The sequence below is a fragment of the Prionailurus bengalensis genome, chromosome B4 (assembly GCF_016509475.1).
Source record: "Prionailurus bengalensis isolate Pbe53 chromosome B4, Fcat_Pben_1.1_paternal_pri, whole genome shotgun sequence".
Lineage (NCBI taxonomy): Eukaryota > Metazoa > Chordata > Mammalia > Carnivora > Felidae > Prionailurus > Prionailurus bengalensis.
Genome location: NC_057358.1, coordinates 122,484,065 through 122,508,191, shown reverse-complemented (window position 1 = coordinate 122,508,191; position 24,127 = coordinate 122,484,065). Strand labels below are relative to the sequence as shown.

At 38.8% G+C, this 24,127-nt stretch overlaps 2 protein-coding genes across 2 annotated transcripts in view; one reads left to right on the top strand and one right to left on the bottom strand.

Annotated features, from left to right (window-relative positions):
- Positions 1-14,465, bottom strand: part of LOC122472600 (PARP1 binding protein) — a 75,818-nt gene extending 61,353 nt beyond the window's left edge. The window contains exons 1-2 of the mRNA XM_043562339.1: positions 14,376-14,465; positions 9,905-10,060 (exon numbers count right to left, since the gene is read on the bottom strand). Coding sequence (XP_043418274.1) covers positions 9,905-10,060; positions 14,376-14,453 — 234 coding nt within the window. The 5' untranslated portion in view covers positions 14,454-14,465. The remainder of the gene's footprint in view (positions 1-9,904; positions 10,061-14,375) is intronic.
- Positions 14,466-14,486: 21 nt separating this feature from the next.
- The window catches only part of NUP37 (nucleoporin 37), a 42,222-nt gene continuing 32,581 nt past the window's right edge, over positions 14,487-24,127 (top strand). Inside the window, exons 1-2 of the mRNA XM_043562340.1 lie at positions 14,487-14,589; positions 15,868-16,088. Coding sequence (XP_043418275.1) covers positions 15,933-16,088 — 156 coding nt within the window. The 5' untranslated portion in view covers positions 14,487-14,589; positions 15,868-15,932. The remainder of the gene's footprint in view (positions 14,590-15,867; positions 16,089-24,127) is intronic.

The window sequence follows — 24,127 nt, the reverse complement described above, 5'->3', positions numbered from 1 at the left end:
CAGGTTATTAAAGGAGAGATTTTTTTTTTTTTTTTAACATTCAGGCAGTAAATTGGAAAGACTTGAATGTGGATTGCAATGGAGAACAAAGGAAAGAGACTTTAAAATGACCCTTGGGTGTCTAGTTTCACAGACTGAGTGAACAATGGTATGCATAATTGAGACTCAGAATATGAACAAGAAGGTAAATTGACAGAGGAAACAATATGGTCTACTTTTAAAAAAACTGATGCAGAGACAGTACTAGACATCAAGGTAAAATGTCCAATAAGTACCTGATCATACCAAGTAAGACTCAGTAGAGAAGTCTAGCATATAAATTCTGGTGAAACAATGTAAGGCAAGTATATCTAGTGAATAGTAAAATGGAGCATATTGGAAGATATTAACAATGTGTATTACAAAGAGAGTATCTAAAGAACATGTAGAACTCTTTTAAAGAGTAAAAGAGATAAAAACAACTCAACAGTAAAATAAGCAAAAGAATATGCATGAACTGACAACAAAAAGAGGATACCTAAATAGTCAAATAAGCATTTAAAAGATGTTTGAATGCTTTAGTTAATAGAAAAATTAAAATGAGGGGCGCCTGGGTGGCGCAGTCGGTTAAGCGTCCGACTTCAGCCAGGTCACGATCTCGCGGTCCGTGAGTTCGAGCCCCGCGTCAGGCTCTGGGCTGATGGCTCAGAGCCTGGAGCCTGTTTCAGATTCTGTGTCTCCCTCTCTCTCTGCCCCTCCCCCGTTCATGCTCTGTCTCTCTCTGTCCCAAAAATAAATAAAAACGTTGAGAAAAAAAAATTTTTTTTTAATTAAAAAAATAAATAAATAAAATGAAATACCACTTTTTCTCTTTTCCAAGAGGCTCCATGCTGGCAGTGTGGAGCCTGCTTAGGATTTCCTCTCTCTCTCTCTCTCTCTCTCTCTCTCTCTCTCTCCTTCTCCCTCTCCCCCCATCTCTCTACCCCTCCCCAGATCTCTCTCTCAAAGTAAATAAACTTTAAAACTATAAAATAAAATATGTGTAAATTCTAATAACCAAGTGGAAGAGCAATGTGGTAGCATCAAATCAAAGATGTATCTATCATATGACTTGCTGTGTAGGGAGCCTAGAGAAACTCTTTTTCCATGCACAGACATCTCATTTCAATGCAGAATTGTTTATGATACCAAAAAAACTTCAAACAACCCAAAAGTCCATCACTGAGTAAAATGTATCAGTCACACAAAGGATGATTGTTACAATGAATAAATTAGATCAACTTTTCTATCATACCTAAAGAGGTCTTGAAAACAATACTGGATGATCAAAACAAGAGGCAGAAAGAATGTATACCATCTGTTATAACTTTAAAATAGACACATTAACAGGGAAATCTGCCTGGCTGGATATGTAGAAAAACCCCTCCTGGTATAAAACACCTAAAACTAAAAGAGAAAATAGAGATCACTGGAAGATGGCGGCGTAGGAGGACGCTGGGCTCACCGCGAGTCCTGCTGATCACTTAGATTCCACCTACGCCTGCCTAAATAACCCAGAAAACTGCCAGAAGATTAGCAGAACGGGGTCTCTGGAGCCAAGCGCAGACAAGAAGCCCACGGAAGAGGGTAGGAAGGGCAGCGAGGCGGTGCGTGTGCTCCACGGACTGTCGGGAGGGAGCTGAGGCAGAGGGGCGGCCCGCCGACAGAGGGAGCTGAGGCAGAGGGGCGGCCCGCCGACAGAGCTCAGCTTGGCGGGGAACAAAGGCGCTCGCCAGCGCCATCTCCCTCGCCCATCCCCCAGCCAAAATCCCAAAGGGAACCAGTTCCTGCCAGGGAACTTGCTTGCTCCGCGCAAACACCCAACGCTGTGCTTCTGCGGATCCATCCTCCGGCGGGTCTGACTCCATCCCAGTGCGGCAGGGCCCCTCCCAAAGTGGGTCTCCGAAGGAAAAGCGAGCTGAGCCTGCCCCTGCCCCTTGCACCTTGCTGATCCACCCCAGCTAATACGCCAGATCCCCAGCACCACAAGCCTGGCAGTGTGCAAGTAGCCCAGACGGGCTTCGCCACCCCACAGTGAATCCCGCCCCTAGGAGAGAGGAAGAGAAGGCACACACCAGTCTGACTGTGGCCCCAGCGGTGGGCCGGGGGCAGACATCAGGTCTGACTGCGGCCCTGCCCATCAACACAAGTTATTCAAGACAGCACAGGGGAAGTGCCCCGCAGTCCCGCACCACTCCAGGGACTATCCAAAATGACGAAACGGAAGAATTCCCCTCAGAAAAACGTCCAGGAAATAACAACAGCTAATGAACTGATCAAAAATGATTTAAACAATACAACAGAAAGTGAATTTAGAATAATAGTCATAAAATTAATCGCTGGGCTTGAAAACAGTATAGAGGACAGCAAGAATCTCTTGCTACAGAAATCAAGGGACTAAGGGACAGCCAGGAGGAGCTAAAAAATGCTATCAACGAGCTGCAAAATAAAATGGAGACAACTACGGCTTGGATTGAAGAGGCAGAGGAGAGAATAGGTGAACTAGAAGATAAAATTATGGAAAAAGAGGAAGCTGAGAAAAAGAGAGGTAAAAATTCCAGGAGTATGAGGGGAAAATTAGAGAACTAAGTGATGCACTAAAGAGAAATAATATACGCATAATTGGTATTCCAGAGGAGGAAGAGAGAGGGAAAGGTGCTGAAGGTGTACTTGAAGAAATAATAGCTGAGAACTTCCCGGATCTGGGGAAGGAAAAAGGCATTGAAATCCAAGAGGCACAGACAACTCCCTTCAGACATAACTTGAATCGATCTTCTGCACGACATATCATAGTGAAACTGGCAAAATACAAGGATAAAGAGAAAATTCTGAAAGCAGCTAGAGATAAACGTGCTCTAACATATAAAGGGAGACCTATAAGACTCATGACGGATCTCTCTACTGAAACTTGGCAGGCCAGAAAGGAATGGCAGGAGATCTTCAAAGTGATGAACAGAAAAAATATGCAGCCGAGAATCCTTTATCCAGCAAGTCTGTCATTTAGAATAGAAGGAGAGATAAAGGTCTTCCCAAACAAACAAAAACTGAAGGAATTCGTCACCACTAAACCAGCCCTACAAGAGATCCTAAGGGGGATCCTGTGAGACAAAGTACCAATCATTTTATCACTGTACATGAGAAAAAATTTAAATAATCACAAGGACTTCTGGGAAATTTCAAAATTAAGATATTATCAAAAATGAAAAAGTAAATAAAGTTAATCGGTTTTTAGAGCAGCTTATTTTTACTGCCTCCTTACCAGGAACTAATAAAGAGGAATCAAATGGAAAAAAACAAAAAATTAAATAAATAAATAAATAAATAAATAAATAAAAGAGAAAATAGAAAATATTTTTTCATGACTGAATTGTCCATAAAAGAAATTACAAAAGGTCAAAAAAAAAATAATCAACTATTGGGACTTCATTAAGATAAAAAGCTTCTGTACAGCAAAGGAAATAATCAATAACACTAAAAGGCAGCCTATTAAATGGGAGAAGATATTTGCAAATGACATATCTGATAAAGAGTATCCAAAATCTATAAAGAAGTTATCAAACTCAACACCCAAAAATCAAATAACCCAATTAAAAAATGGGGAGACGACATGAATAGACACTTTTCCAAAGACATCCAGATGGCTAACAGACACATGAAAAGATGCTCAACTGCGCCACCTGGGTGGCTCAGTTGGTTAAGCATCTGACTCTAGATCTCAGCTCAGGTCATGATCTCAGGTTGGGGAGCCTCACATCGGAGTCTATGCTGACAACGAGGAGCCTGCCTGAGATTCTCTGACCTCTCTCTGCCCTTCCCCCAATCACCTCAAAAATAAATAAATACATAAACATTAAAAAAAAAAGATGCTCAATATCACTCAGTATCAGGGAAATGCAAATCAAAACCAGATGAGATACCACCTCACACCTGTCAGAATGGCTAAAATTAACAACACAAGAAACAACGGGTTGCCAAGAATACGGAGAAAGGGGAACCCACTTGCACTGTTGGTGGGAATGCAAACTGGTAGACACTCTGGAAAACAAAACAACTAAAATAGAACTACCCTACAATCCAGCAATTGCACTATTAGGTATTTACCCAAAGGATACAAAAATACAGATTCAAAGAGGTACATGCATCTTGATGTTTACAGCAGCATTATCAACAATAGCCAAACTATGGAAAGTGCCCAAATGTCCATCAACTGATGAATGGATAAAGAAGATGTGGTATATATATATACAATGGAATATTACTCAGTCATCAAAAGAATGACATCTTGGGGCACGTAGGTGGCTCAGTCAGTTAAGCATCCGACCTCAGCTCAGGTAATGATCTGGCAGTTCACGAGTTTGAGACCTGTGTCTGGCTCTGTTGCCAACAGCTCTGAGCCTGGAGCCTGCCTTCGGATTCTGTGTGTCCCTCTCTCTCTGCCCCTTCCCTGCTCACACTCTGCGCACTCTCTCTCTCTCAAAAATAAATATTTTTTAAAAAAATGAAATCTTGCCATTTGCAATGACGTGGATAGAGCTAGAGTGTATTAAGTCAATCAGAGAAAGACAAACACCTTATGATTTCACTCATGTGGAATTTAAGAATCAAAACAAATAAACATATGGGAAGGGGCGGGGGGGAAGAGAGACGGAAAGAAACCACAGGAGACTCTTAATGATACAGAATAAACTGAGGGTTGATGGAGGGAGGTGGGTGGGAGATGGGCTAGATGGGTGAGAGGTATTAAGGAGGGCACTTGTTGTGATGAGCACTGGGTGTTGTATGTAAGGGATGAATCACTGAATTCTATTCCTAAAACAAATATTGGACTGTACATTAACTAAAATTTAATTTAAAAAAAATGAAAATAAAAACCCAAAAGCTCAAAAACAATGAGAAAGTGCCAATACAATGGGTAAGCAAATGATGGAGCCTATATTTCCCTGGTAACTACCATTCCCTGACACTAAAGAAGCTGGTTTTTATGAACGCTGAGCACAAGTTTTAGGAGACAAAACTAAGCATAAGAAAGGTGGAAAGTTGCATCAGAGACCCTCCCTGCCCACCCTGCCAGATAAAGTCAAAGCCTCTAAACGTCAACACTCTTTATGGGGCAGGGCACCTGGGCGGCTTATTCAGCCAAGCTTCAGACTCTTGATTTTGGCTCAGGTCATGATGTCTAGTTGTGACATGATGGAGTCATGAGAGATCGAGCCCTGCGTTTGGTTGGGCTCAGCGATGGGCACGGAGCTTGCTCAAGATTCTCTCTCCCTCTCCCTGATCCTGCCCTCCTCGCGCATGCTCTTTCTCTTTCTCTCACTCTCTTTCTCAGAAACAAATAAATAAATATATAAATTAATACATAAATACATAAATGTTCTAAAGGTCAACACTCTTACTATGTCCACTAGAAGAAAATCTGCCCAGCAAAAGGTAATAATGAAGATACTTGCCAGGGAAGAGATTTCTTTTTTTAAACGTTTATTTATTTTTAAGAGAGAGAGAGAGAAAGAGAAAGAGACAGAGAGGAGAGGGGGTTAAGGGGAGAGAAAGGGAGAATCCCAAGCAGGTTTCACGCTGTCAGCACAGAGCCCAGCGCAGGACTCAATCTCACAAACTGTGAGATCATGACCTGAGCCAAAACCAAGAGTTCGATGCCACCAAAGCACCCCCAGTGAAGAGATTTCTGAAGTAGCCTCAGTACTGTGCTTACCTCTCTGGATAATCTTCTTTTAGACTTTGTCTAATAATTAATTTCTGCTGAGAAAGGGGAGAACAGTCATCTACTTTGGCAGAAAATTGGCAGTTTATTCCCTGGAGAGCGTAAAACAGTCTCTGGACTGAAGAGTTCAATTGAAAACAAGAGTACCCAAATGGAAACAATAAGAATCACATGACCATTTATATTCTAAATGTTGATATTTCTTTCAAGCACCCAACACTTGGCAGCTCAACTTTACACTATTCGTGCAGGGGCAAAGAGGACTCTTTTCTGAGAAAACTGTTCTAAACGGGATATCCTAAAGAGATAGGCATCAAATGTTCCCCAGCCAAATAGCCCAGTTAGGTCGGATTGACAAACTCTAATACTCCATGAAGAGTTTCCAGTAAGCATTTTAGTGCTCCACTTAAATGTAAGTGGATGGTCAAGGATCATCATGAAGAAAGTCTCTAGTAGGAAGAAAGGAAACTCTTCCCAAACAAGACTAATAAAACAAGGAACTTAGAGGAAATATTACACAAGAAGAAAACCTCAAACAAAAATGTATTAATACTCTCAAAGGAGAAATACTATATGCTTGCAGGAAGAACAGAACAATATTTCAAAAAGAGAGAAAAAAAAGAGCTCTTGGAAATTAAGAGGATGATAACAGAGGCTGACTCAGCTGGTAGAGCACGCAACTCTTGATCTCAGGGTTGTTTGAGCCCCACGTTGGGTGTAGAGAGTACTCAAAAATAAAATATTAAAAAAAAAAAGAGGGTAACAGCAAACCCAATAATTATTAAACTAAAGAACCTATTAAATATTGAATATCTTATTGAATATTGGTTGGAAGGAAAGTAAAAGATGAATGGATAAACTGATAGATTCATATAGTGGAATACTATTCACTGCTGAAAAATGAGCTATTAAGCCATGAAAAGACATGGAGGGACCATAAATGCATCTGAAAGAAAGTAAAAGAAGCCAATCTGAAAAGGCTATATATACTTCACAATTCCAACTACATGACATTCTGAAAAAGGCAAATCTATGCTGACAATTAAAAGATCAGTGGTTGCCAGGGGCTGGGGAGAGGGAAGGATAAATAGGTAGAGCAGAGAGGAATTTTAGGGCAGGGAGACAATTCTGTACAATACTATAAAGGTGGATACATGTCTTATATATTTGTCAAACTCCACAGAATGTACAACACCAAGAGTGTCTAGGGATAAAAATTCAGGGTGTCTGCTACTTACCATCAAATGGTTCATATAGAATAATATGAATAATACATATGTATGTGTGCAATATATATCTGTGTGTATTTATCTATTTCTATGATATACACGTACAAAAATATTAAAAGAATGATGCAAAGGTAGCAAAATATTAACTGGTGAATCTAAGTGAAGGGCATAAAGGAGTTCAGTGTACTATTCTTGTGACTTTTCTGAAAGTTTAACTTTTTTTTAAACACAAACTCCAAAAAGTGCTACTTCCATTTTTTTTCCCAAATACCTAGATAGAGTTGATTTTTAACAATGACTATGATTAAAAATAAAAAAGCAGACAAATGGGTCATGTAACCACCACCACTTCAGCTACCCTGGTTCTTTTGCATTTTCACAAACTCTACCTACTGTCTCCTGCTCAAGGCTTCTGCATATGCTATTCCTTCATCCTCATCATCTTGCCCCAACTCTTTGCCTAGTTAACTGCTCTCCTTGCTTTACAGTTCAACTTGATCTCTCCAACCAGGTCAACTCCCTGGTCTCACAGCCTCATACACCTCTTCTCACAGCCATAGTTTTACATTTATTTGTATTTTTCTCTACTAAATGTCTACCTCACCCACTAGGTAATAAGCTAGGCAGGAGCAATGTCTGGTTTTGTTCATCATTTTAACCTCAACACTTATTACAATGCTTGGCACACAGAAGCTAAAAAATAAATAAATAGAAAAGAAAAAAAATTGGGGGAAGGGAAAATGAAAGGGAAGAAATTAACAATTAACATTTATATAAACAGCTGTGTTGGCCTCTTTGCTGTTCCTTGAACATGCCAGGCACATGCCCACTTCAGAGTCCTTCCATTTTGCCTGGTAGTCCCTTCCCACAAAAATTTCCATGCCTAGTTCCTTCTTTTCCTTTTCGAATCTTTGCTTAAATGGCAACTTGCAGATGAGGCCTTCCTTGACCATCCTTTTTCAAATTGCAAGAAATCTTTTACCCCAAATTCGATACATTCCTTAAGCGCAAATCTGTGTTTTTTTCTCTACAGTACTTGACCTAAAATACTAAATATCTTATTTATTATCTCTGTCTCTCCCCACTAGAAGATTAATGTCATAAGAGCAATAGTTTCCTTCAGAATGTTTAAAGTTTCTTTATTTATTTTTGAGAGACAGAGCATGCACACATGCAAATGGGGGAGGGGCAAGGAGAAAGAGGGAGGGGGAGAGAGAGGGAGAGAGGGAGAGAGGGAGAGAGGGAGAGAGGGACAGGGAGAGGGAGAGGGAGAGGGAGAGAGAGAGAGAAAGAGAGGGAGAGAGAGAGAATCTCAAGCAGGCTCCACACCGCCAGCACAGAGCCCAATATGGGGCTCGATCTCACAAAATGTGAAATCATGACCTGAGCCGAAGTCAGATGCTTAACCAACTGAGCTACCCAGGTGCCCCGCTCAGAATGTTTAGAATAAGGTCTAGTACAGGGGCGCCTGGGTGGCTCAGTCTGTTAAGCATCCGACTTCGGCTCAGGTCATGATCTCATGGTCCGTGAGTTCGAGCCCCACGTCGGGCTCTGTGCTGACAGCTCAGAGCCTGGAGCCTGTTTCGGATTCTGTGTCTCCCTCTTTCTCTCTCCTCCCCTGCTCATGCTCTGTCTCTCTCTTCTCAAAAATAAATAAACATTAAAAAAAAAAATTTAGAAAAAGGTCTAGCACATAGTAAAAACTCAAATATTTGTTAAAAGAATGACTATGTCAGAATTTTGTCAAAATCTTTCTATGTTCAAAGTTTATCTTAATATATATGCAAAAATATACACACATGTTATAAACACACAAAACTTCCAACTATCATGTATAACAAAGACTATCTCTTGTTTTAAGATTATACAATTCCTAATTTTTAGGTGTTAAAATATTCTTCCTTTTCCAAAATTATGGTTCCAAGTAACTAGTTTTTCTCAATGGTCTTATTTGCCAATGTGACAAATGTTCAAATCTGTCAATGTATAATACTTCTTTGGAACTTTTATTGGTATATGAAATCTAAAAATCTGGAACCTACTGACATAACAGATTAAAATAACTCATCAGAATGTCATTTCACTCACTATCTTGCCCAACAGGCCCACTGAAACTATTCCACCCTTCATATTAGGAGACATTCTCCTTGTTATATTCAAACCATCAAGACTTTGATCCCTCTGGATGCTTCTTAACTGACTTTTCCCTTCCTTCATCCCTTCTTTAAAACCTTGCCATCCAAAGACTTCCCCTTCCTTTAAGTACATCACCTAAAATCTAAAATGTTTAAATCATTTTCTTACCACTCCAGTTTATATTCATCCTTCTCTCACCTGAACACCTTTAGGTACAGCTCATTCCAAACACTAGTTTGGTCCAAGCCAACTACATAAGAATCAGATTAAGAAAAGATTTTAAAAAGACAATTTCCAGAGTCTCAGTGCAGATTACAAGAATCAGAATTTCCAAGACTGGAAATTCCAAGATTTGTTTAAAAACCTTCCCAAGTGATTCTGATTCATAACATGGCTTAGAATAATCAATCTATAGCACTGAGTCTGAAATTAGTCATAAAAGACTTCAATTATATTAAAATAAACATAATTTATGTATGCCTTCTAGAACTTTTTAAAGAAGTCATAAATAAAAACATTTTTAACCATAATACTAGTTGCATATTTATCTCAAGATTTCAAATTAAACATTGAATATGCATGTCCTACGTTAAATTATACATATGAAGGCCTTAATTTTGAAGCAAATCATTTCAAATCCAATTGTAATATTTTGATGTAGATATACAGAGGCATTTTTGAAAATACTATATTGATATTATCATAGGAGGACATATACTGCAAAGAAATTGATATAATTAAAATGAGCAGCTACCAAAATTCACTTTAAAAAAACAAGTAAACCCAAATATAGTCTACTAACCTGTTTGTTGTTGTCTGCCATGGAAAGCTGCAATGCCAAGAGCATGGAGTCTGCACCACATATAGTAGTTCTCTCAGAATCACAAAGAATGTGCCAATTCCTTCTGAACTCTTTAATCATATCCAAGATAGACTTTTGATTAAGCACAGCCATTCTCTGAAAGTAGAACAAAATGCAATGTTAAAAAGCTTTATTTTAATTGGAAACTAATATTTAACATGTGTAAGAAAGCAGAGTTAGGGAAAAATAAGTAGTGAATGAAAGGTCATTTCATATTTACTAAGATTGCTTTTAATTAAATTTAGGAAAACAGAACAACACAACTTCTGCACAATCATATTTTCCTCTCCTTTAGTTTTCTTAAGCCAAATCTTTTGAAATAACAAAATCCAACCTTCAGTCTGAAAATTCATATAAAACAGATATGTAAATTCTATAAACTTAGTAATTATAGACACAGACATAGCTAAGTAAAGGAGTTTCAAAATATTTGTTATATTTGTTTTGAGATAGATGGTAATATGTGTGGTAAATTAAAAAAAGAAAAAGAAAAAGACCAATTTCCTCCCATCCCTACATTATCCCAAAATAACTGGTCTACTTTTTTACCCTTTTAAATATAGGTCAGTCTAGTGACTTGATTTACCAAGTGAATATGGCAAGAATGACGTCATGGGAGTTCCAAGCCTGGCTCGCAAAAGGCCCTTGTTGAAAAGACTACTACAGGGGCGCCTGGGTGGCTTAGTCGGTTGAGCGTCCAACTTCGGCTCAGGTCATGATCTCATGGTCTGTGAGTTCGGGCCCCGCGTCAGGCTGTGTGCTGACAGCTCGGAGCCTGGAGCCTGTTTCGGATTCTGTGTCTCCCTCTCTCTCTGACCCTCCCTCGTTCATGCTCTGTCTCAAAAAAATAAACGCTAGGGGTGCCTGGGTGGCGTAGTCGGTTGGGCGTCCGACTTCAGCCAGGTCACGATCTCCCGGTCCGGGAGTTTGAGCCCCGCGTCAGGCTCTGGGCTGATGGCTCAGAGCCTGGAGCCTGTTTCCGATTCTGTGTCTCCCTCTCTCTCTGCCCCTCCCCCGTTCATGCTCTGTCTCTCTCTGTCGCAGAAATGAATAAACGTTGAAAAAAAAAATTTAAAAAAAAAAAAAAATAAAAAAAATAAACGCTAAAAAAAAAATTTTTTTTAATAAAAAAAAAAAAAAAGTTACTACAGCATGCCTGATATCTATCTTTTGAAAGTCCTGCCTACAAGGTTGGCCCTTGGCTGCACCTGGGAACTCAGAATTCAGGAGGGTTCCCAGTAAGAGTGGCTCACTGTGGCTAAACTGTTTATACAAATAATATAGTTTATGCTGAACACAATGCTTTCTTTCTGAGTCTGGAATTTTAGAACACAGACAGAGGATACCTACATCAGTACCCTGGGCACTGCGTCTCTAAAGAGTTTTCCTGATAGACACTACTTCATATGGGTTGTCAAGACATTTTGCTTGAGGACTTAAGCATGTCCTATGTGCTCCACTAAGAACAGACTTCTGTAAGCTTATGCCTGATCACCCCAGGACTTTGCTTCCTGCACCGTCTCCCCATGTAGCTTCGCTCTTTGTTGATTTTGTTTAGCATCTTGTTGCTGTAATAAATTAGAGGTATGGGCACAACTAGATGCTGAGTCCTCTGAGCCTTAGCAGACATCCAACCTGTGGGTGGTCTTAGTTCTTACTCTCTTTCTTACTCTAGACTGCCATATGAAAAAGTCCAAGCTCACCTGCTCAAGAGGCCATAGAAAAGAGAACCACTGCACTCCAGTTGACAACCAACACCAACTCAAAGACATGTGAGGCTATATTAGACTTTCCAGCCCCCATCAACCTGCCAGAGGAACTGCAGCCACATTAGTGATCCCAGGCAAGACTAGCAGAACCACTTAGCTGAGTCCAGCCATTGCTGGTCCACAGTATCTTAAGCAAATAAAGTGGTTGCTGTTTTAAATCCACTAAGTTTTGGATGGTTTGTTACACAGCAATAGATAACCAATACAATATCTAATATTCAGCAGTTTCTTGGTGCCAGAAATTTTTCAAAAGCTTAATATTTATTACCTTATTCAATCTTTGCAAGAGTCCTATGAGGAAGGTCTATTATTATCTTCATTTTACCTTTGAAGAATGTGATGACCCATGTCACTCATCTAGCAAATGGCAAAACAGACTTAAACCCAAGATGCTTAACTCCATAAGCTGTGCTCTTAAATCACTGTATTACATAACTTCCCTTGACAGACAAAAGTCTTTCAAAACAACTGGATGTAGTTCCAATGTCTTATAAGCCCAAGTGTAAACAAGGAAGTAATTCCTTTCTCTGAGTTTACAGTTATGCCCGCTAAAAGTTGTTTTTTCCTACCTCCTCTTAAGTATGCTCATTTCTAACATATTCATATGCCATTATCTTATTTGGGGTATATTCTACTGTACATATCCCATTTATTAGCTTCCTGTTATCTTTTTCTTTCTTTATGTGGCATAAATAGAATTCCAGATATTTACTAGGTATTTTGGGTTTATATGATCAAGAAAATGGGTACATAACATTTACAGCAATAATTCATAGTTGCATCAGTGATGCAATTTAAAGATACAAATAAAAAACTTTACAATATCCACATCTATACAAATACTAGTAAGTTGCTAAAAGTTATATTTCTCTTCAAAATATCACCTTCATTTCTTTTTTTAAAGGCTTATTTGAGAGAGAGGGAGAGAGAGCAAGCGCACATGCCAGAGAGGGGCAGAAAGAGAGGGGACAGAGGATCCAAAGCAGACTCTGCCCTGATGGCAGAGAGCCCAATGCAGGGCTCAAACTCACAAACCATGAGATCATGACCTGAGCTGAAGTCAGATGCTCAACTGAGTCACCCAGGTGCCCATCACCCTCACTTCTTAAAAGAAAAAAAAAAAAAAAAAAACCGAAAGTGAAAAAGTAAATTTTCAGTGATATGATCAGTTTACCTGACAAATCTTTAGCACTAAATAATTTAGGGTATTATTTAAAAGTAATATGAGTTCAGATTGCTAAGAATGAAAACTAGTCAAGAATTAACTTAATAGCTATGAGATCTATGTCACCGCCCCTGCCTCAGCCTCCTTGTACTGAAAATGAAAATAATAGTTCCTATCTCACAGGATTTTGTGAAAAGTAAATGACATAAATACAAGTTTAGCTTTTAGCAGTGTCTGGCACATATAAAAGCCAACAGTCTCATCCAGGGGTCAGAACACTTTTTGGAAAGGACCAAAATAGTAAATATTTAAGGAGTGCAAGGCATATGGTCTAGATGTCACAACTATTCTACTTGATCTTGCTGTACGAAAATAGCCACAGACAATACATAAACAAATGAGCATAGCTGTGCTTCAACAAAACTTTATGGAAATTAAAATTAAGTTTCACAAAATATTATTCTCTTGTTTTTGTTTCAACTATTCAAACATGTAAAATCTATTCTTAGCTCAGGAACTGACTGCAAAAACATAAAAGCAAGTAGTGCCCTAGTTTGCCAACACTGGTGTAGTCTCAGCTTGTCAGCAGCTAGCTGTCTGTATAAGCCTAGGCAGTCAGTTTTACAACTGACTGCCTAGGTAAAGTAACATCACATAGAAAACAGGAATAATACCTTCCAGCCAGTTTTGAGAAGCCAATGAGACAATGAATATGCAAGCACTCTGAATGTTAGGCTGCACTATACAAAAACAGTAGAAGGTGGCATCGATAATAAATACTTGTTTTAAAAAACTGGATTCCAAACTGCACTGTAGCAAAAATTATGAGACAGGAAATTATCACTGTAGAGACAGTGTGAGATGGTAAAAGAATTTTTGAGTCAGACATTCCAGGGCCCACATCAGGTTCCCCAATTTAAGAGATGTATGGTCTTCAGTATTTAAAATCTCTGATGAATATTAATTTCCTTAAATGTAAAACCAGTTAAGAGATCTCCTACCTCATAAAACTATGAGACACAAGTAAATAACCCACCTAGTGCCTGCACACTTATTAGGTGCTTAATTGAAAAAAAAAAAAAAAATGGCAGTCGTTGGTGCTATTATCGTCAGAATGCTGATCCTAAATATTCCTTAGAAGAATGTAATAGGGAGAGGGCGAAGTCTCAGAATTGGAGCCTGCGCACGTTTTGGGACTAGGACCTGGTTTCCTGCCAACCTAATGAACCTAAATAGGCCTCTACGGGGCTCAGTCTTCCAGTCTGCAGATGATCCCTCAGGGCCTTTTAGCTCTATTCATCACTAGGTACCGTGAACTCCGTTCAACACCCCGGGACCCAACCAAGCTCGAGAGCAAAGCCACTGAAAAAATAATACCCTAGACGGTTACTTAGCTGTCACCGAAAACCCCTCCCCAGCCGCAGCCTGAGTCAAAAATTAAAGTACGACAGCAGGGTAAGGAAGACATGAGACTCACCTGGCTCAAAGTAGACCCGCTAGGTGCAGACCCAACAGAAGCAAACTCCGGCCGAGCTGCAGTCTCCAAGTTGTCCATTTTAATTTTAAATCTCGCGGGAAGGCTCGGGAGCCAATCGCTGCTTCCGCCCTCTGACCCGGAAACAAACTCTGAGCGCGCCGCAGCAGCCCCCAGCGGAGACCAGATTCCTTCTGACCACTTCCCGACGCCCCTGGTGCGTATCACACGGGAACCCAGGGGGCCGCGCCGCTCTGCTCCTGGCCGCCCGCGCTCGCATCCTTTTCGTGCGAGTTCCTTCTCTCCCCGGGCCGTGCTCCACCTCTCTTCCTTCTGACCTGGGTCTTCGGGAGGTGGTAGCGGGGTCTCGCGGGACTTGCCTGCCTGGGGAGAGGTGTTGGGGTTCTTTGAGAGGACTTAAGTTTTCCTTCCGTCTTTTCCCCTCCAGTTTTAGAGGACAAGTCCAGCCCGCCTTGTACAGTAAAACCCTGAGAATGTAGTGAGATTGGGCACTAGTTTAACGAGGAATAGGGGACCAAGTTTCCTAACCTCGAATCTTTTCCACTTCTGACACCGGGCTGCCTCTGAGGGCATCCACCTGCTGGTCACCTTTAACTATTGCCCAGTCCCGGATCCCCTCTCCTATGGTTACTATTTTATAGGCTCCCTGAGGTGGGATTCCTCTGATTCTCAATAAATACTTATCAGGTTCTTGATGTGTTTGTTACTGAGCCCAACTGTTCTCAGAACAACTCCTGCATCCAGTTAAGAGAAAAAAGACCTCTTTAGATCCCTAAATCTCTGGGAATGCTGCTTCATCTGGGAATGCTGCTTCCACAGTGCACACCAGGCCATGACAGGCTGGTTGAAATTTTGTGCCTAGTTTTATGAATATTATCTTTATGTCACACATTTCGGCACTCCTTCCTCCAGATCCTCTATTTTGGATCTGCTTATTTTATTGCTCTTTTCACACTGAATCATGACCATTACCGGATATTGTAATCTTCAAGGTGGAGGGCTGTGTTTTACTTCTCTAGCACTGGTGTCCAACACATAGTAAAGTATTTTAAATGCTGTCTCGCCTTAGGAGCTTGGCAGCTAACCTATTAAAGTCTCCATTTCTTTCTCTGTAAAATGGGAACTGTAAGTAGTACCTTCCTCTTAAGTTTGCAAATATAGGTGTCCTGATGTCAGTTAAATCCTCAACATGGAACTTACAAGCGGTGCTTCGTAAATGTTAAGTATCATTAATTTTTATGAATATATTTATTACAGTGGTTATATCTTCCAAGTACTTACTGTATCTTTTAGGTCATCTAAACAGGATATTATGATATATTCTGCAGGTATCACTCATAAAGTATTTAAAGAAGTACTTGAAATTGTTTAGCTGTCTCTGGCATCTGAAACACCATGTCCTTATTTTATTTGCTGAAAGTGACTAACACTTTGATGGTTTCTGTCTTAACCGTGTCTGTGCTATCATCCACAGTTTCGTGACCTTGTCCAGTAGAAGGCTATTTTATTTTTACAACTGTTCAAGTATTGACATACAAGATGAAGCAAGATGCCACAAGAAATGCTGCCTACACTGTGGATTGTGAAGATTATGTGCATGTGGTAGAATTTAATCCCTTTGAGAGTGGGGATTCAGGAAACCTAATTGCATATGGTGGCAGTAATTATGTGGTCATTGGCACGTGTACATTTCAGGTTAGTGTACAAACTCAGTGAATGACAGTGCAGCTATTTCAGAGCTTAAAAATTTTTTTTGGTAAACTTTGGCTAAATTTGGAAAGCATATTGAGTTTGAATGTAAGAAAAAAAATGATATGAAGAACTACAGAGGAAGATATTCCAGTAATATATGCCTGAGACTTGTGGAAACATTAGTGAAAAAAAAAAAGACTGTAAGGCTTCTCTTTTGCCTCATGTTTAGAAATGCAATATCCTAGTAATTGAAGGTTGTGATTAACTGAACATTTGGTATGTACAGGGAAACAAATGAATTCTAAGTAATTAATCTAGTTTTTCTACATTCCACTTTGACTTAGGAAACAAGCCTTAAAAATGGTCCTCCAGGAGATTTTACAGCTGTCAGGATATTCAGCTTTTCTATTCATATGCTCTCTTGCTTCTCATACATCTAAAGCACACATCCAGAGTGTACAAAGTATGAGACCATATTAATTGAACAGACAATTTAGCACAGTCATTAAGACAGTGAGCTCTGGCACCAAAATGCTTAGGTTTTTACTCCTACCTGGCTTTACCTCTTAATAGCTGTATGACCTTGAGCAGGTACTTAACCTCTCCTATAAAAATGCTGAAAATAATACTTAATGGGGTGTTATGAGAATGTAGTGAGTTAGTACATGAGAAGTTCCTGGAAGGCATCTGGCACATTTAATGCATACACACACACACACACACACACACACACACACACACACACACACGTATGTTTTAACTGTCATTGATTTGGTCAGCATTGCCCCCTAGCACAGGCCCATATTTAATGACCAAAGCAAGATTGTTTCTGATGAGCACACACCATGTTTTCTCACAGGAAATAGTTCCACATGTGGAAGAATCTAAACAATGAGAGTTCAACTCTGAGAAATCTTGGCTAATCCTTAATTTACCAGAATATTATTCATAGAACAGTATTTCTCAAGATTAATCAATGAGGTAATTTGACAGTGATCAGTTTTCAAAGATTTAAAGTAACTTTACCACTCCCATACTGTTTATAAACATTATTTTCTCTTTTACTTGGGAAGCAGTTCAGTATCTTACAATGTTTTGGCATCATAAGTGCAGTTTAGCATTTTGCAATGCAATAAATATATAAAGTTATACAAAGTTAGACTGCATGAGTATTTATCCTAAGGAGAAAGTATGAATTAAAGGCTTCAGTTTTTTGGTGTCTGAGTAGAATACAGGAGGTCTTACGTTGTCCCACATTGTCTCTTAAGGTTGGGATAGGAAGTGCTTGCTTTCACACTAAGTGACCCTCTGTCTGACTAGCTGGACTATTTGGTTAGGATCAAAAAAAGTCCACATTATTAAGAGAAATAACACACTCTTGAAAAAGACTGAGGGAAAAACCATCCTTCCAGTGTAGGCTACTAACCTACAAAAGAATAGAGCAGCTCCTTACAGGTGAAACTTTTACTTCATTACTTTTAAAATTAATAGCTGTAAACATAGAATTGTGTTTAAAAAAATACTGAAAAAATATACCTTAATCTCTTGTTTATGTCCAGCTAGGAAATGAGAAAGTCAAGAAGGGAGAAAAAAATTAAGAAGAAAGGCAGAGGTGATGAGTGGCAGAGAGAAAATGAAAGCAAAAGACAAAACGAGAAGAGAACTAACAAAAACATTTGTATTGCTCTGTCATGTCTTGCACATTGTCCTTGTTCATCTTCAGACCTGTCAGATTGGCAATCTGGGTCTTACAGCCAAGTTACCTAAAGAAAGAATTGGATTTTATTAATTTGGCAAGTAATGAACACAAATATTCTGTGCCAAGTATCGGAGATACAATTAAACAACTGTCCCTGACCTCATAGAGTTTCCATTTTACTTCAAAGAAGTTCAGGGATTTGTAAATGACTGGTAAATAAAAAAAAAAAACAAGATCTAGACCTTGGTTCTAAACCCCTGTTCTTTTCCCTCTGTGCTATTCAGACAGGTTGCAGCCATATTTCAAATAGTTCTGCAAGAGAATTGAATCCCAATAATCTGTGTTTGAGGATTCAGAATAAATTATTGCTTCCCTTTAAAGTTTTTTTTTTTTTATCTAATTAAACACTATTAAACATTGTATTTTCTCATGTTAGAATCTTCAAGTTTCATAGCATCCAATTTCTGCCTCCCTCTTGTCTGAGACAACATGAAGTAAAGGTAAATTGAATTAAAAGCTTTCCACTTTCCTGTTGGAAAGGCAGTCCTCATTCTAAGACTCTTAGGAAACAGTGCACTAGGTTTAAATTTCAACAAAGCATTTTTCAGAATCTTATGGTGTTCTTTTGAATATGGAAATTTGAGCTGAATGATGGTACTGTTAATTGATGTCATGTATTTGTCAAGTATTAAGTGCAAATCAGGTTCTGGGAACCGGTAACACATGTTAAAAAAGCAAGAACTCTGACCTCAAGATGTTTAAACGTAAAACAATGCAGTAAGAAAACTGCTCTAAAAAGTCCTATGTGCAAAGGGTGGAGGAAACATGAAAGTTTCTAGTCTATTCAAAGGGTCACCAGTAATGCATCGGGGCCCTTACTGGGATTTGAATGAGAACATTTGATTTAAGCAAGCTCATTGAATTTATATAGAACATGAAGCTAACAAGGATACCTAATGCTTTGATGATAAACTGCATTTAACAAGTATTTATTAAGCACCTATTGTTTGCCAGACACTGTACTTAGAATTGAGTTATTCTTTAATAGATCGGATTAATGGACCAAGTTGAACAAGCTAAAAATTAATAAAGTCTTGAAATGATAGACTGCTAAAGCTAGAAGAGACAATTGTGACTTATAGTTTTTAGTCACCTGGATGTTCACCATGAGTCAGTGCAATGCTTAACTGCCAAATTCAATGCTGTTCTGTAGAAATACAATGTGAGCCACAGGTATATAAATTTAAGTGTTATAGCAAACACATTAAAAGTAAAAACCAGGTGAAATTAATTTTAATTTTTTAACCCATTGTATCCAAAATATTTCATGTGTGACCAATATGAGAAATTAATGAGGGGCTCCTGGGTGGCTCAGTCAGCTAAGCATCTGGTTTTAGCTCAGGGCATGATCTCGCAGTTTGTGAGTTCAAGCCCTTCATCAGGCTCTGTGCTGACAGCTCAGAACCTGGAGCCTGCTTCACACTCTGTGTCTCCCTCTCTCTCTGCCCTCCCTGGCTCACGCTCTGCCTCTCTCTCTCAAAAGTAAACATTAAAAAAATTTTTTTTAATTTATGAGATATTTTGTATTGGTGTGGATTTTGCACTTTATGAAATATACACAGTTTTGAACTAGCTGTATTTCAGGTGCTTAATCACCCCATGTGACTGGTGGCTACCAGGCTGGACAGTATAGCTCTATATTCTCCTGTATAAATTCACAGGTTGTTTAATGTTTACTTCAGTTCTCAGCAGTGTATATTATGATGCAAAGCAGATGATGTATTCAAAGACATTTCAGAATGCTATTAAAAATGTTTGAAACCATCATGTGAAAGAGGGATTAGACTCAGAATGGTAGATGTATTTTGTGTTACTTGTCAATTCTGAGTTGAGTTGTGGCTTAATAGCACTTTAAGACCGATGCTGAATCTGCTCTTTGAGTGCATTCACCTAAAGAGAGATCAGCTGTGGCCAGACACTTGCCATCACTGAAGTAGACTTAATCCATATGGTTCCAGAAGGCAGGAGCACTGAATAGAATTTACATGGGAACAGAGTTAGGTTTAACGTTAAAGAGAACTCTTCTAATCAGAACTACCCCTGAGTTGAATAAGCTCCCCCCAAGAAGTAGCTAATTTCCTGTCACCGAATGTGCAGAGAAGGGTTGTGCAAACTCTCTTCAGTGTTCTATAAATTCAAGTGTGAGATGAAAGAAGTGGACTAGGTAAACTTTTACAGTCTCATCTGACTAAAATTCTGTTTGGCCTTAAATGGGTGTGGTGGGAAGGCCTACCAATTTCAAACCCTTAGAATAGCCCTTTCAATCAACCTGGCTTTGTCCCAACCTCAAATACGCCAGAGCCTTATATAATGATTTGTACTGTAGCAAGTTTTCCAAAGTGTCTTAATTTCCTTCCTATACAATACTACCTACACCCCAAACTAAACCTAAAATAACATTCGTCTCTGCCTATACCACACACACACCCTAGCCTTTTAGTTGGCTCCCTGGCAGACATTGCTGCCAGGAAAAAAGGTTTCACTGGTAATACATAAAGCTCAGGGTATAGAGTCCCTGGGTTTCTTTATCTCCACCGGCCACCCAATAACTCCATATATACTATGGGTAACAAATTATAGAACCCAATTGTCAACACTGTTGTTACAGTCGCAAAGTAAAGTGTGTTTTGATGGTGAAACTTCATTTTTAGAAGATGGATTTGTCCAGTGTGGAAAAATAGATGTAACCCAAACTATGAAGTCAGCTATGATTAGGCTCTTAACCTTATTTTAAAATTGCTTGGTGGTTGCTGCCTTGGCATATCTGGCTGTTAGCTATACAGTTATTATACACACAGATTATGAAGTAATAAAAGTTGACAGTGTTTTTCTTTCCTTGATAAGTACATTTCTATCTCCTTTTTTTCATTTATGGAAAAACTTTTTGTTGTTAACTCTAAGTTCATCTGAAATTTAAAGTTATTTTCAAGGGGCATCTGAATTATTTAGAGAAAACCCTGTGTAATGTATCTGTGAAATGGCTTTGCTAAGGATCCCAAAGGCTATCCTGGAAAAAATCTACACATCCAATAGGATTCACTTTAAGTACACACTCTAAAACTTTGCATTTTTTTTTTTATGTTTATTTATTTTTGAGACAGAGAGAGACAGAGCATAAATGGGGGAGGGTCAGAGAGAGGGAGACACAAAATCTGAAGCAGGCTCCAGGCTCTGAGCTGTCAGCACAGAGCCTGATGCGGGGCTTGAACTCATGGACTGTGAGATCATGACCTGGGCCGAAGTCGGATGCTTAACTGACTGAGCCACCCAGGCATCCCTGAAACTTTGCATTTAGATTCAGGATGAATGGAGTTCTTAGAACAGGCCTTTAGGTAATATTCCTATTATGTAGACATATGTATTCATTAAATAACAAGTTTCACCTGCTCTGGATTTTTTTTTTTCCTTGATGATGTTAGAATTTTATAAAATTATAAAAGAATTATAAAGGATAACTTACAAAAGGTAACTACAGCCACTTAATACAGAGGATTCCTTGGGCAAATTTGTGGTGAAAAATTTTGCTGGAGTCTCTAGACAAGTTAGGGTATTGATTTAAATAACAAGACAAGGATTTACTTATTTTTAAATTACAATATTTTAAGCCTATAAAAAGTATTTTAAAATATGTATTATCTATAAAAAGTATAAAGAATAATAAAATAGGGGCACCTGGATGACTCAGTCACTTGAGCATCCAGCACTTGATTTCAGCTCAGGTCATGATCTCACGGTGAGGCTGGGCCCCGCATAGGGGCTATCAGTGCAAAGCCTGCATGGGATTCTCTCTCCCTCTCTATCTGCCCCTCACCCCTTCTCAAAATAAACAAATATTTTAAAAAAGAAGAAGAAGAAGAAAATATGTTCCTGTATACCCACAACCTGGCTTAAGCAATGGAACATTAGCAATTCCCTCGAAGCCCTCTGGGTGTTCTCCCCTTACGGCCTTTCCTTCTCACCCCCAAGAGTCTGAAAGTTTATGTTGGGGATTCTTTGTTTTTCTTTATAGAATTACCATATATGTAGATGTTACAAATCAGTATATTGTATTTCATGTTTTAACCTTTGTTTTAATGAAATTATTCTGTATTCTGTTCTACAGTATGTTGCTCTTACCATTGTATTTGTTAGATTCCTCCATGTCAAAGTTCATTTATTTCCATTGTTATATGATACACAAATACACCATGATTAATCTATTCTTCTGTTGGATATTTGGGTTACTTTTTGTTTTTCACTCTTGAAAACCTTGCCAATACACATATTCTTATGTCTTCTGCTTGTGTTTTGTTACTTCCTTTCATTGTTTTCTTCCCTGTTAATTTGGAGGTTGTACATGCTGTTTCTTTTAATGGTTACCAAAGAAACTTTAACATACACACTTAATTAGACAAAGTCAAAATTAATATCTTTAACTTCTTCATGAACAAAATAAGGATCTTTGACTCTTTGAACTATTACCACACCCTCCAGACTTATATTACTGTCATATTTTAGTTCTGTCATTTTTCTTTTCACTTTAACACACGAATTTAAGTGATAAAACACATCAAAGTGGCTAATATTTGTTTAGATCAACCCACCTGCTTGCCTTTGATTTTTTACTCACTTTTTCTTACATCTCAGGCCTTCCTTCTGGGATCATTTTTCTTCACCTGAAAGCACATTCTTTACTATAAGAAAAACTTTACTACTAAATTTTTACTGCTAAGTTATTTACTACTAAATAATTTCTAATATTTTACATTTTTCCAGCCACTTAAGGTGTCTGTTGCAAATTACTCATAGTTATTTACAACTCCTTAAAAATCTAAAAATGATTTTCATCTCATGGGCCTTACAAAAACAAGCCAGAGGTCAGATTTTGCACAACATTGGTTGCCACCATCTGCTTTAGATCTTTCAGTGAGAGTTTATTGATGCTAAGTCTCGGTTTTTGTTTTTCTGAAAATATCTTTAGTACAGCTTCATTCTTGAAATGTTTAGTTCTAGAGTTTTTTTCAGTCATCATTTTGGAGCTCTTATTCTACTATCTTCATGCATTTGTTGTTTCTGCTGAGAAGTCCATGGTTGTCCTTTTATAGGAAATCTCTTGTGTAGGGAACCTGTCTTTTCTTCTGGCTGCTGTTGCTGACACCTCCCCCTACCCACCCACCCCCACCCCCCCCCACACACCTGGCCTTCTCCCTCCCCACCACTCTCTCCCTCAATGTGTATATACATATACACACAAATATATATCATGAGAGTTTGTGTGTATATTCTGAAGCTTCACTATGTTGTATCTGCCTGCAGATTTTTTATTTAAGCCAACTGGGATGTATTTTTCTTTCTAAATGTGCATATTGGTGCCTGTCATCAAGTATGGAGAGGATCCTTTGTCATTATCTCCTCGAATATTGCCTCTTCCCTCATTCCCTCTATTCACTCCTCTATAGCCCCAATTAGATACGTGGTAGACCTTTTCATTGAATCCCTTTTCTCTTGTTGTCTTCACTTGGCTCCATTCTGAGTAATTTTTTTCAAATCTGTCTTCCAGCTGCTCTAAGCATTGATTTTTTTTTTTCCATTATGGTATTTTCATCTAAATTTTTTGTTTGGTTCTTTTTAAAATCTGCCTAATCATTTGTGGTAATCTCTTGTTGCTTACTCATACTTGTGTTTGTGATATTTTTTTTCCACGTATATAAGGGCATGCATGTAAGATCATACTTGATTGAACTATATCTGTGGGAACTTTTTGAGACCTGGGTAGAGGTAATTCATCCAAAGAGAATTTGCTTTTGTCTGTCAAGTGCTTAGGGCCACTACCAACATATGGCCATTTTAAAATGTTATTTTCTGAAGCACATAGTTAGTGTGAATTCAGGCCCCAAACTCATGTGAGGACCAGTTTATGGTTGAGATTTTCTTATAAGTGGCATTTCTCTTTCTTAGCCTTCACCCATGGTAGACATTTTGCATAGTAGTTTCGGTTTTTTGGTTTTATTCCTACTTCCCCTTTAGAAGTCCTGGATCTATGCAGAAGTCTCTAATCATCCTTCTTTGTGCAGGCACCAAGCTTTGTCTTTTTGCCTCGCAAACAAGCAGTTAGTTATTGGATGTGGGCAGAAGTACTTAAGATAGCTGCATGCCTAAGTGCTCAGTTGCTTCCCTGGACTTGGATTTTTGCATTATTTTTATAATGGGAAAGCTTTTCAGGTGAACGTCCATATTGCCAGACCTAGATGACTTGGCTTTTCAAAATTCATTTTTTCTTCCTCCTCTTCCCATGAAGATAAAC